The sequence below is a fragment of the Lepisosteus oculatus genome, chromosome 2 (genome assembly GCF_040954835.1).
Source record: "Lepisosteus oculatus isolate fLepOcu1 chromosome 2, fLepOcu1.hap2, whole genome shotgun sequence".
In the NCBI taxonomy this organism is placed as follows: domain Eukaryota; kingdom Metazoa; phylum Chordata; class Actinopteri; order Semionotiformes; family Lepisosteidae; genus Lepisosteus; species Lepisosteus oculatus.
The window spans coordinates 67,162,311-67,175,395 of record NC_090697.1 but is presented as its reverse complement, the minus strand read 5'-3'; the positions used below and the strand labels follow the sequence as shown (position 1 = coordinate 67,175,395).

Here is a 13,085-nt window from a genome sequence, read left to right as displayed (position 1 = left end):
AAGGGGAGGTAACACACCAGTGGCAGTCTGGTTTTTGGAGTTTGGTCATATATGTACCCGCAAACATAATCAATGTTAGTTTTGAAAGAGCCTGATTGGTTTTTCTTACTGCTTCTGAGCAACAGTCCCGGGTAAGAGGTAGATTTCTTCAAACATCGAGTCATTAGACACTTTAAGACAATTCCATACAAGAAAAGTGTGAAGGAATGAGTCATTCTTAAAACAGGATGAGAAGAATGAGAGGCATGTCAGTACCTGAACTCAGGAAAATTCATCTACCCATTTTCTAACCGCTTTGTCAAATACCGGACTGCGAGGTTGTTGGAGCCTATACTTGGGGGGAATCCTGGTAGAATATTCAGCACAATAGGAGTTTGATATCTCCCCACCATCCCAAGGATATACCTATAAAAGATTATAATTAATTTTTCCATGAGATTCCCCCAAACTTTAACATCAAGCTATTTTAGATTATCAAACTTTTATGAGCATTAAACGGCTCAAAATAGTGAGACCTAGATGAAAGAAAGCCTAGCATGAAAAGAAGAGCTTTTGAAATGGGCAAAATTGACTCTTTTTATCTTTCAAACAGAGCCTGTACTGACCTGTTCCCATTGGTACACACACATGGTTCGACTAACATGACCTAGAAGTTGTTAACCTCTGAGATATGTGTTGAGAAAGCGTACTGAGAGAGCTGCCAAGGTCAATAAGTTTCTGTCTTCTGACAAAAATAAAACAAATTGACTTCTGAATTATCTCTGTAAAGTCTAAAAGAGAACCCAAATGGATTTGATGTCTGTATCTTGGATGTACCCGAGAAGACTATGTAACTTTCTGCAAATTAATCTCTAGTCACGTACCTATCAGAGTGCTACAAAGAAAAAAGCAGATCAATATCGGATTGCTGATGTGAGTGGCGTTGTTGGACTAGTAGGTGGTGCTCTTTTCTCGGAACCAGGAATTTTCCTTTGAATCCAGTGTGGTGGGGCTGCTTGCACATAGTACAGTATACGGCATACAGTATCTCCCAGGTGGGGATGTATCTCAGTGGTCGATAATGTGGCCCTCTGCTGCAATGTGCTTTGAAATCCTGTTGAATGAAAAGTACAAAAATGCACAAAATCATGGTAATTATTTACTATTATAAGTAGTTGTGTTGTTATGCTTTACAGGATTTGAAACTTTGAATATTTATGGGCAATTTACATATCTTTTGTAGATATAATTTAAAAAACCCAAGCAGAAAATGCCACTTGGCAGTGAATGGAGAAACAGGAAACAATGAAACAGGAGAGTCAAAGTCATGGAAGTATGGAAGGTCCTTATGTATATGTATACTTTTGGATGAGTCCATACTTTTACAGTGCAATTTAGCACCAAAAGGAGGATAAATACAACACCATCTGTGTTGGACCTTTCAGATGCATTATTGGAGTTTTTATCAGTAAAAAGATACTTGTATGCATCTATCATTTATTTTTTTTCCTATTTTGCTCTGTGAGCAGAAAAAGATGGTAACTGGGTAAACATATTTCTTTTGTTTTATTTCTAGCCTCAGTCCCCCAGTTCACCAACTCCCCTACCTTGATTGTCATGGTCGGACTTCCGGCCAGAGGCAAGACCTACATCTCCAAGAAACTGACCCGTTATCTCAACTGGATCGGCGTGCCTACCAAAGGTTAGAATCGCCAACAGAGCTGATCACACCAACACTGAAGAGGACAGATCTCTGGTCATCACTTTGACACAGTGTTGAGATGGACCATAGACCATCCCAAACACTGACCACACACTCTTTTTACACCTTGTACCTAATAACCTGTGATGGGAGAAAGGGGGGGCACGCTACCTGTGTAATTAATTTCCTGCTCAATTCTTACTCCTACTCAACCTTTCCTGCTTCCACAAAATGTTTTTTCCATGCATCCTTGAATAGAAACCTTTGGCACAAAACAACATAGACCTTCATCACACTGTAATGTCTGTGTTTAAAAAACAGACCTTTAACAATCTGAAATGGCAATACTTTTAACCAAATAACGTGCACACAAACTAGATAAAGTCTGAAGTAAGAACAGCTAAGTGTTGTCAGTAGTCAGTGTCAGTCTGTTGTCACAGACTTGATCTGCAATGAAAACCTGTTTAAGTAAGGGAGGTTTTTATAATCTACAATTCAACAGAAGTGTGGTGTTGTTCTTGCACCCAGGCCTGAGTTGCCATTAAACATCAGAAATACACAAAGCATGGCAGAGCGCAGCATCAAACTATGTTCACTGTGAACCCCATTGATCATTCCAGACATAACTAGTGACACAACAATCAATCAATCCTGCAATGTAGGATTGGCATATTCCTCACTGATGTCACTGCATCCCTGCAAGCAATCAGGGAAGCCAAAGATGTTGCAGGCTTGCAAGCCAAGATCCCTGCCTGACTAATCTCAGGTATCACTCAGTCAGCTGCACCTCCACATGAGGAATCCCGGTCCCAGTGGAATGGTGACGTGACCCTGGCTGGAACTCACAGTGCATGAATCCTAGGGCTCACCCTGTACTCCAGGCCAGCACCTTTACTGGTTGAACTACTTGTGAGTCCTAAATTAAAAACTTTTCACCAATCACACATTCAGAATACATTTCTGATGTGTAGATACTAGAAGCTATGATCAAGTAATTTGCCTTAAACATTGTATTTGCAGGTCGGCCAAGGTTTCAATTTCATCTGGTATTCGGTTCTTTTAAGAATTGTTTGAGACCACACCTGTTTCTTTTATTAATAACCCCAAGTGGTACATGAAGGAAAAGTTCAATATATCATGTCGGGCTACTTCTGCTTTTCCTGAGTTCTGTGTTTCATATCTTTTTGCTGGCAGTGTTTAACGTTGGACAGTACCGCAGGGAAGCTGTACAAACATATAAAACCTTTGAGTTCTTCAGACCCGACAATGAAGAAGCTATGAAGATTCGCAAGTATGAAAACCAGCCTCAATATTACAGCTCTTATTGCCCTCTGTGTACTGCAGTTAGCAACTTAAGTATTGCTACCACATATGTGAAATAGTTAATACTGCTGTTTGTGTAAAGCTTTTTGCTTGTCACTTTGACCTCTTTCAAGTTTATAGAACACAAATTTTCACATTTTTTTCAAATGTCACATTTTTTTCTCAGTATTAAATTATTAAAACTCGGCTTATGGGAGAGTAGGTTAATATAAGTACACAGGGTAACAATTCTTACATCTGCATCTATTAGTGTTATTTAACTTTCTATGGTAAATACAGTAATACCTTTTTCCTAATAGTGTGCCAAAACATCTGCAATAATGTTTATAATGTTTATATAGTTATATAGTTTACTATTTCGAAAACTCCGATAAAGCTGAACAATCACTGTGTAAAACTTGTATAGAACTCCCAAAATAATTTCATTTGATCCTTTATTTACAAGTATTTGTTGGAGCCTTTCTTGTTACAACTTTGACATAAAACTTTTATGTATATTTATGTACTTTTTACTTGTTACTGCTATTCTCAAAGCATTGGCTCTGGGAAATGGATATACTCTTCATCTGTGAAGTGTGGATGTGCAGTATGGAAGCACGCAGTTCACAGTGGTGTCCTTGCAGGGCTTGTGCCATTGCTGCACTGAAAGACGTCTGCACCTACTTCACTCAGGACCAAGGACAGGTTGCGGTAAGGGACCAAACAAAACTGTAGGGAGCAACGGTTTCAGGCGATTCAAACTTTGATCACAAGCCCCAGGGGTTAATAATTAAATGTTCCAAACTTCCATTAGCAAACATTCAGGAAAACTATTTTTAAATTATTAAAAAAACGAAAAACAAATGAGAAAATTAGAAAAATGATCTAAAATGCCAAAATGCCAGTAATAAGACAATCTGGCAAAATCTCTGAACATTTTCAGGAAGGATTTACAACCATTCTGACTTGCAGTTGAGAGTGTGGTTGGACCTCCGGATCCAGTCAGAGAAAGGAGACCCCTGACGGAAAATGACAGAACTTCAGTATGACACATGCTACCACTGATAGCCTAGCTTCCCAGGCTATGAAAATTAAAGCAGTGTACCACTGTGATGACAGTGTAATAATATGCTTAGCTTCTGGGTGTCACGTTACATTTAAGTACTTCTTTATAACCATGCCTTTTCAAGATCTTGTTCATATATTCAAATATTGAGATTGTTCATCTTGTTAACCAACATATTGAATCCAAAATGTGTGATCTTTGAGATTTAGTATCTTCTACTAACACAACCACACCTACTCTACTCTATGGCACCTCAGTTCAGGTTAAATTCAGATTCAGAACAATATAAAATCACAAAGAACTTTAACCCTCTTAGAGAAACACATTTTTCTAACATTGTAAGATAATTGGTAATGCTTTATGTGAAAGATGTAAAGGTCTATGGGATCTACCCTTTAAATTTCCAGGTTTTTGATGCCACCAATACAACCAGAGAGAGAAGGGAGATGATCCTTAACTTTGCAAAAGAAAATGGTTACAAAGTGAGTGAGTGTGGATGGATTTTTTGTTGTGGGCTATAGCAATCCAAAATAATCCAGGCCTGCTATTTCTCCATCTTCTTCTTTTCAAATTTTCCAGAGCTGAATTTGGTTCTGAATAAAAGAAAGGCCATTCATTTAAATGCAGATCATGTTCTTTTTGTTTGTTGCACTTTGTTCCAGCTTGCAGGAACATTGTCTTCTACGAAGAAGGCTTTTAAATTCTCTATTGCTTGTCCCTGTTCCTGTTTTTTCAGACTTAATCCTTTTTTATTCTTTATATTTATAACACAAGAATCTCGTCACAGAATTTCTTAATTACACAAAATAAATGTGCAGCATCAAATATTATTCACTTAAAATGTTTTGTTTAAAGTCTGGAATTTGATATAACCAGGAACAGATCTGCAACACTTGGGAGATTAAAATATAAAATTTGATTTATGAAAAAGTGCCTTGATTGTATGAGTTCAGATCCTCAGTCACTTTAAACAGTACAAGATAGGATAATGTCACATCTTGGACTTTTCTTAGACCTTTAATGATCCCTACATTTCTCCCTCTGTGCCTTTTCTGCTACAGGTCTTTTTTGTCGAGTCGATCTGTGATGATCCAGAGATCATAGCAGAAAATATAATGGTAGGCATTTGAATCCATAGCGTTGAGTGTATTCACTTAGCTACAATGTGTTTTTGGTTATACACCTGCTAATGTATGTGTGAGTATCCAGTATTGGACAATATTTTATTCGCTAGTTTATTAAATATTGTTAAAGCAGTCTTTCATAACAATCATACCTCATTTAACGTAAGGGAAACACATTTGTCTGAGAAGGAAGTAGTTAAAGGGTTAACACATTTTCACAGTTCTTCAAATGTTGTTGTTGACATATGGCTTGACTCACCAGACTTAAAACTGTTTTGTATACATTTTCACATTCTGAAACTATGTTTTGTGCAATATATAAATACAAAAACATGCGCTTCCCTAAACTATTTACAGCAAGTTAAACTCAGTAGTCCAGACTATAAGGACTGTGACAAGGAGGAGGCAGTTGAAGACTTCCTGAAGAGAATCGAGTGCTACAAGATTACTTATGTCGCCCTAGATGATGAGTTTGACAGGTACTGAGAGTTCTGTAACCTAAGAGAGCTGGAAAAATGAGCAAACAATATGTAGCCACCATGACATTAACATCATTCTGCACTTTACTTCCAACATAATATACCCATTTGGCACTTTTGCAATAGCGACTGTGTTTATCTTGCTGTTTGAATTGTTACAGTAAAAATAAACGCTCTCTGGCATTCTTTCAGAAGATCAGATGCTTTAAAATGAATACAATTGTGCTAGACAGCAAATAATTGCCATTGTTTGGGAAGAACCTTTCAATTAAATAAAGTGACGCTTTAAGGTGGAATGACAAGTGTAAGATGGGGTCTTAGGCCTTTTAACCAAGGTTGTCACTTTTGTTTTCTTGGTTGAGTCAGGAACCTCTCATACATCAAGATTTTCAACGTGGGCAGTAGGTACCTGGTGAACCATGTGATGGATCACATTCAGAGCCGGATCGTGTACTACCTGATGAACATCCATGTCACACCTCGTTCCATCTACCTGTGCCGGCATGGAGAAAGCGAGCTCAACCTGCTGGGCAGGATCGGGGGGGATTCGGGGCTGTCCAAGCGAGGCAACAAGGTCAGGTTCCCAGAGGGCAATGCAAACGAGGTTGCATTGAGTTGATGTACCCTCACAGAGCATTGCTGCATTGAACAAGCACCCCACTGAATAAAACACCTGTGTGGACCCAGTCAAAATATCAGCTTTCTATATTTATGACTGCGTCAGGCCCTGCGTAACACACAAGGTCAGATACAGCTGTGGTTGTGTCTGCTCCTGTGTGCCTCATGTTCCTTCTCATGGGTGTTATCATTATCTCAAGGCTGCTTGTTTGAGAACAGTTTGGGTGAAAGAGCAATGTCATGGTTGGAGGTAACACTGGGTTTATGAGCTGTGGGCTCCAGGCCATGCTGATGAAACAAAAATGTGAATACTCCATCCATTGCTTATACTGTATAAAAGAATGCAACTCCAATCTCATTTGACCCACCTCACATCCTTGTTTTCTCTCTAGTGTTAATTCAATGTGTAATGTATTTAGTTTATTCATCACAGTTAGTAGCCTAAATCCCCCTGCTGTTCTCTCTTCAGTTTGCCTCCACCTTGGCAGGCTTCATTAAGAGCCAGTCTATCAGAGACCTGAAGGTCTGGACAAGTCACATGAAGAGGACTATTCAGACGGCAGAGGCACTGGGAGTGCCTTACGAGCAATGGAAGGCCCTCAACGAAATAGATGCTGTGAGTCCTTCAGTTGTCATAGCCTGCAATTCCAAGGCAATTCTGTATTTTGCTTCCCCCACACTTATTTAAGTGCTGTTTTGCTCCAGAGTCAAGCAAACGATTAAGATTCAATTAAGCCATCAAGATACCAACTGAAACAAAGTCCTGTGAAAAGTTTTGAGTAGTGTGCTAAGTGTACTGCATTAAACTCCAGTCTCTTTGGAGGCTTGAGTATTGAATACAACAGCTGCCATTTGTGCTGAGACCTAGGCAAAAGTCTTCCTTCAGCAGTGAGCAGCTATGATTAAAGTTCCAGACTTCCAGTCGGAAGCCTGGTGTCATACATTTTTGTCTTTTGCCCAAATAGTTTCCAGTAAAATATCAAGATGTACAAAAGGGTGCAATTGTGCATTGCTTTGGCTATAAATTGCTTTTGTAATTAGTAGTAATAGTATTTAATTCTTTCAAAATGTTCTGGCACAATATCTGTTGAGACATTAACTTATCTTAATGGAGAAAATATTTTAAGTGTGGTGCACATTATACTTATAACTGAAAAATGCCTTCAGGATGTTAATGGTTGATAGAAACATTACAGGCGCATTACTGAACACTGCTATTTCTGGAAACTTTCTTTGAATTTCTTAAATCTTTTAGTGCTTGGAGGTTTAAAGTGACAAAATACATTTTTTTCTGCTGTGTTTGTTAAAGAATTCCTTGTGCAATGAGCATTGAGATTCTCAGATCCTTAAACTACACAGAAACCAGGTGAGCTGGAGGAACCCAGCAGTCTTATTTATAACCTGTTTCAGGACTTTTAGAGTGGCATCACTTGTCTACTGTCCTATTCACCATGACTGGACCTGCTGTCTTTTCTGCAATTTTCTCTTTTCCTCCCAGGGAGTATGTGAGGAGATGACTTATGAAGAGATTCAAGAGCACTACCCTGAGGAATTTGCTCTCAGAGACCAAGACAAGTACCGCTATCGCTATCCCAAAGGAGAAGTAAGGAGAGCTAGGAATGAATCAGGGTGTCTGTCTGGAATATTCTTTGTTCTGTTTCCTAATTACTCCACATGCTTCTGGAAGTGTTCCGTGTCATGCTCTCTCATTGTTTCTCCTTTGACTGGTGTTTTGTTGAGAGGAAACGTGGCTCAGCTTTGCTGGACTTTCCACTGCTGTCATATTCTGTCTTTGCACATCTGCATTTTTTTTCTTTGAAGCCACAGAGCACTAAGATCTGAAAAGAAGCATGTCTAGAACACTAAAATCAACTGTACTACTGCCACACCTCTTTTAGTAACATCTGAATATCTTAGGCTGTGTATCTTGCACACAGCTAACAGGTACCCACAGCGTTGTGTGTTCTTCACTAGACACCTAGTGTTGTGTCAGGGCTGTTCATTGTAATGTGCCAAAGCAAGTAGTTAAAACAGCAGAAGAACACTGTACCTTGAACTCTAGTCCAAAATTAATATAATTCATTATAAAGTATCACAGTAGATTAAACAACAATCAACATACTGTAAGACTGCATGATCCTGCATGCTACATTCTTGGATCATGAATGTAGCTGTGAACATTAGGCAGCAGGATGCTCAATATTTTGATTATCTGGAGAATTTCAGCTATTTTTATCGACATATTATTAACATTTGAATTAAAGCTCCCTTGAGAATACAGAGGCTTCAGATATCCTCCGGTGCAATTTAGAACAATATCTTTGTACTGTATATCAAAGCACACAAGGTGCAAGTCTGTCACGGCTGTCTCAAACCCGATGCCACAGGAAATGCACGCCCACAAGGAAATAAGCAGAAATGCAGAAAAACGAACAGGACTGGGATGCAACAGCCAATATAAAGAATTACAACTGAAGGTTAGGTAGAAAGTGATGAAGCAAGGATCAGGATCTAGCTGTCAGTAGGACAGTAGTATACAGGTGTCACTTGACTACACACAAGCAAAAAGAGACACACATCCACCCTCTCCTCCCTAGTGGCCATAAAGCATTTGTGGGTTGAACTGCCCTTACAGCATGAAGGCAAGCCTGTGCAAGTGCACATCTCGCAATGATAATAGCAGAGGTTTTTTTTCTGTACCTTTGCATTGACTTGTGCTAACGCCTGGAAGTCATACGAAGACCTGGTACAGCGCCTGGAGCCGGTCATCATGGAGCTGGAAAGGCAGGAGAATGTGCTGGTCATCTGCCATCAGGCCGTCATGAGGTGTTTGCTGGCCTACTTCTTGGACAAGAGCGCAGGTATGTAAAACAATGGGCTTGATCCTAATTATGGAAAGCAAGACCTTTTCTCATTAAGCATGAAAAGGGACAAACACACTGCAATTAATGGTATGTTGGTGTTATCTTCTAATGAAACCAAGTAGTTGTATTGCATCAACACTACTGTACTTCGGGTGTTGACACCCGAAGAAGGCTCCACGGCCGAAACGTTGTGTTCTCTTTCTTCTTTTTTTCAGCGTGGAATAAACCTATTACTTGTTCCTTCACTGTCTGGAAGTACCTGTAAAAGTTTAAAGACACAAAGCTAGTGAGAGGAAAAGGAACAAGTAAAGGGTTTATTCCATGCTGTAAAGAGAAGAAAAGAAAGACAACGTTTCGGCTGTGGAGCCTTCTTCAGGTTTGACAGCCGAAACGTTGTATCTTTTCTTCTCTTTAAAAGATGGAAAAACCCTTTACTTATTCCTTTGCAGTTTACGCATACTGACACAGCTACCTACTTGAATTGCTAGTGAGAGGAAGTTACATTAAGGTTATAAAATGCTTTCTTCATGAAACAGTTTGAAAAAAATGGATAATCTTGTCCTTGAGCAAAAAGATATTAATTGTCTGCAGAACAGAAAATACTATTTATATCTATTAGTAATGACATGACTTGATATGTAGCTCTTGACCCATATGTTAAGGGATGTTAAAGATCAATATATTTTTTTCTATTAAAAAAATTGACCAAATTAAAAAAGTGTATAAAAATAAGAAAACAGGAGGAACAGTACATTTTCTTATGGGCGGGGATAAAATAAGACCGTTAAAGCAAGTATGAGCCGAGCTTCTTGAAAACATGGACCACATTCAGAAACCACTCTTAAGTTTATATCGTTTTTATCCTCGTCTGAAAACAGTGCAATGAGATTGTGACAAGACAAAAATCTATAAAATGATAATGTAAGAGTCCTAGTAGGTTGTTTTTTTTTAAGTTACTGTACATTTATTTTGGTTGTATACAGTATGTGTTTTGTCTGGGCAGCACAGTGACACAGTGGTTAGCATTGCTGGCTCACAGCACTGGGTCCCTGGGTTCAATTCCAGACCTGGGGTCCTATCTGCATGGAGTTTTTATGTTCTCCCTTGTGCTTGTGAGGGTTTTCTCTGGGTGCTCCAGTGTCCTCCCAAATTCCAAAAACATACTGGTAGGTTAATTGGCTCTGGGGAAAATTGACCCTGTTGTGAGTATGTCTGTGTGTGTGCTGCGATGGACTGGTGTTTTTATCCAGGGTCCATTGTGTTCATGCCTGTTGCTTGCCAGGATATGTTCTGGGTTCTTCACGGTTCTGGATTGGAAGAAGCAGTTAGAAGATGTTTGAATGCATCCTGTTCACCTAAGAAAAATCTTTGTTGTTTTCACCCCCACAGAAGAGCTGCCATACCTCAGATGCCCTCTTCACACTGTACTGAAACTCACCCCTGTAGCCTATGGTACGTTTGTTTGGCCAGAAGCCTGAATACACCTTTTATAAATGTTTTGAAAAAATTACATAGTCCTTATATAAAGCAGTAGTTGGAATCACTCTATTTCTAATTAATTCTGTCTTGTTTGAATGTTTGTATGTTTAGGAAAAGTAAAATAATGAAATGTCCTTATTGTTTTGTTTTAAACTCAAAAACCAAAATGAAAGCACCACCATAAAAGAATATGTGCTTCTCAAAGTAAAATAGCCTTTTAGTCAGAGATACCAAAATCTCGATGAGGGTTTTCCTTCAGGTAGATACATGATGATGGCAAATGGATAGCTAACACGTAAGCTTTCTAATCACATTTTCCTTTATCAGCTCATTTTGTTGAATGTTGTGAATTGCAGTTCATTAACTTGGCAAATGCTGAATGACAACTCCACATGATAGCAAAGTTGTTTACCTAGGTCACAGTCTTGCTATCAGGTCACACATAATTTATACCAGTCCTTGTATATGAAACCAGTACTATGCATGGACTGTTATGTCACATATAAAAGAAATGTGATTTGTTTTAACATTGTACTGTATGATCTTCCACATTGTCACATTGTTTTCTTTGTTACAGGCTGCAAAGTGGAATCTATCTTCCTAAATATTGAAGCAGTGAATACACACAGAGATAAACCTGTGGTAAGAAGCTCTTCATTCAGCGAATCATTAGTGATAATGGTTGAGTGGTATTGGCAAAAAAAATATTTAATTTAATAAGCATGTTTTATTCTTGGAGTAGTGCATGAATGGGAAAAGAAGAAAAAGGAACCCATCCAAATTGAAACTTCATACTGCATGGGTTCTGCCATAAAACACATGTTGCTACAGTGTATTGGTATATTAAATTCATTTTAAAAGCCAGATGCAATGTGCACATTGTGCGTAGGCCATTATGCTCAATGCTTGCTTCAATGAATAGATTTGATTTCAACTGGTTAAGGACAATTAACATTTTTGTTTTGGCTGTCACAGAGGCTCATTACATTGTTGCAATAAAATTAAATCACAAGGAACTGGTGGAAACTGATTCAGAGCAATGCTTCTAGAAAATGCTGTTTTTATTAAGTATTTAGGCCTACCGCTGTGATTGCAAAGTGAACTTTCATTTGAACTGATAGAAACGTTTCAAGAGTTTCCACAGGGATCAATACTTCCCCAGCATAACTACCAGGAACAAATTCTTAGTGTTGTTTCCAGTGCTGCTTTGCAATTTAAGTAGAAGGTTTCTTTAAATGGAATTTGTTAAAAATGCCAATCAAAGATAATATGGAAGCACCTCTGAAAATTACATTTTCCAGTTTTCTGTTGATTATTCTGTTCACACTGTTACAATTCCAAATAAGGAATCATTACATCAGCAGAGAAATGAGTCTACTAAAATATATACTGCAGGAATTAAATAACGATAGTTATGAACCATTTTTTCCATGTTTTTTCAGTGATACTGAAAACAATAGAACTAAAAATTATTACAAGGAGGCAGAATATCATTCTTTTTAAAAAAAAAAAACAGATACATTTTGAGAAACTTCTTTCCATTTCAAAAGTTGTCCTGTGCCTTTGAATATTCAAGTAGAAGAACGGTTAATAATTCTAAGGGACACATTTAAAGGTGACATGCTGCTGGGCAAGATAATGAAGATCTCTGGTCCAGTCTCATACTAACCTGCCAGAAGTGATACGTTTGTTCTTGGTTGTTTTGGGTTCGGTTGGGACCACTGGAATCGATATATATTATTCAATCAAAGCCTCAACCCCTCCCCCCTCCTGATTGCACTGATGCAGATCGGGGGGGTGAAAATACTGGCTCTGCATAGATTTCAGAGCCCCCACCACTACCTGGTTGAGTGCTGCCAGCATCAGTTCACCCTGAAAATGAACGCTGTCGCTGAAAGTGTCTGGCTGTAGGATGCGTTAAGCTATTTGTTGATTCAGATATTTGGAAGTCATTTTTCTTTTACTGTAACATACCTTGGGAATTTTAAGCCCAAGCATGTAGTTATTTTAAGGATCACAGGTCAATAAACAGAAAAGGAATTCAGATAAATGTCCGGTTTCATGTAGGAAGAAGGAATCATAAACACCATCTGTGGTTCTGACTGTGTCTACTGTCCTGTCCTTCTCAACTTTGATTTACTTTTTCCTCTTTATCTTTTCATCCCTTTTGTGTCTCTTTGTATCTTCCTTCTTCCTCAACTCGGTTCTGAATCCCTCTTTCCCACCTTTCTCTTTTTTTACTTCTCCTGCTTCCCTCATTGTTTTTTCTTGGTAATAACACATTTACTTCCCTTACTGTGTCGGTAATTGAAACGGTCTACTTAAACATTCACTCACACATTCACTGTATCTTTCTCCTCTTCTCTTTCACTGACTGCTTCTAACAAATATCTGCCTTCCCTCCTTCTTCCTTCTCACTGTTTTGCCTCACTGGTCCAACCTCTCTTTTTCTATTTCAATCTCTTCCCACTA

General features: G+C 38.6%; 1 protein-coding gene across 4 annotated transcripts in view; it reads left to right on the top strand.

Moving 5' to 3' along the window:
• The window catches only part of LOC102694917 (6-phosphofructo-2-kinase/fructose-2,6-bisphosphatase-like), a 30,915-nt gene that overhangs the window by 12,438 nt on the left and 5,392 nt on the right, over positions 1-13,085 (top strand). For all 4 annotated transcript variants that reach the window (XM_069181333.1, XM_069181336.1, XM_015342766.2 and 1 more), the window contains exons 2-13: positions 1,556-1,681; positions 2,876-2,972; positions 3,628-3,694; positions 4,457-4,531; positions 5,111-5,167; positions 5,531-5,652; positions 6,019-6,226; positions 6,740-6,886; positions 7,769-7,873; positions 9,002-9,131; positions 10,524-10,586; positions 11,191-11,255. In XM_069181333.1, coding sequence (XP_069037434.1) covers positions 1,556-1,681; positions 2,876-2,972; positions 3,628-3,694; positions 4,457-4,531; positions 5,111-5,167; positions 5,531-5,652; positions 6,019-6,226; positions 6,740-6,886; positions 7,769-7,873; positions 9,002-9,131; positions 10,524-10,586; positions 11,191-11,255 — 1,262 coding nt within the window. The remainder of the gene's footprint in view (positions 1-1,555; positions 1,682-2,875; positions 2,973-3,627; positions 3,695-4,456; positions 4,532-5,110; positions 5,168-5,530; positions 5,653-6,018; positions 6,227-6,739; positions 6,887-7,768; positions 7,874-9,001; positions 9,132-10,523; positions 10,587-11,190; positions 11,256-13,085) is intronic.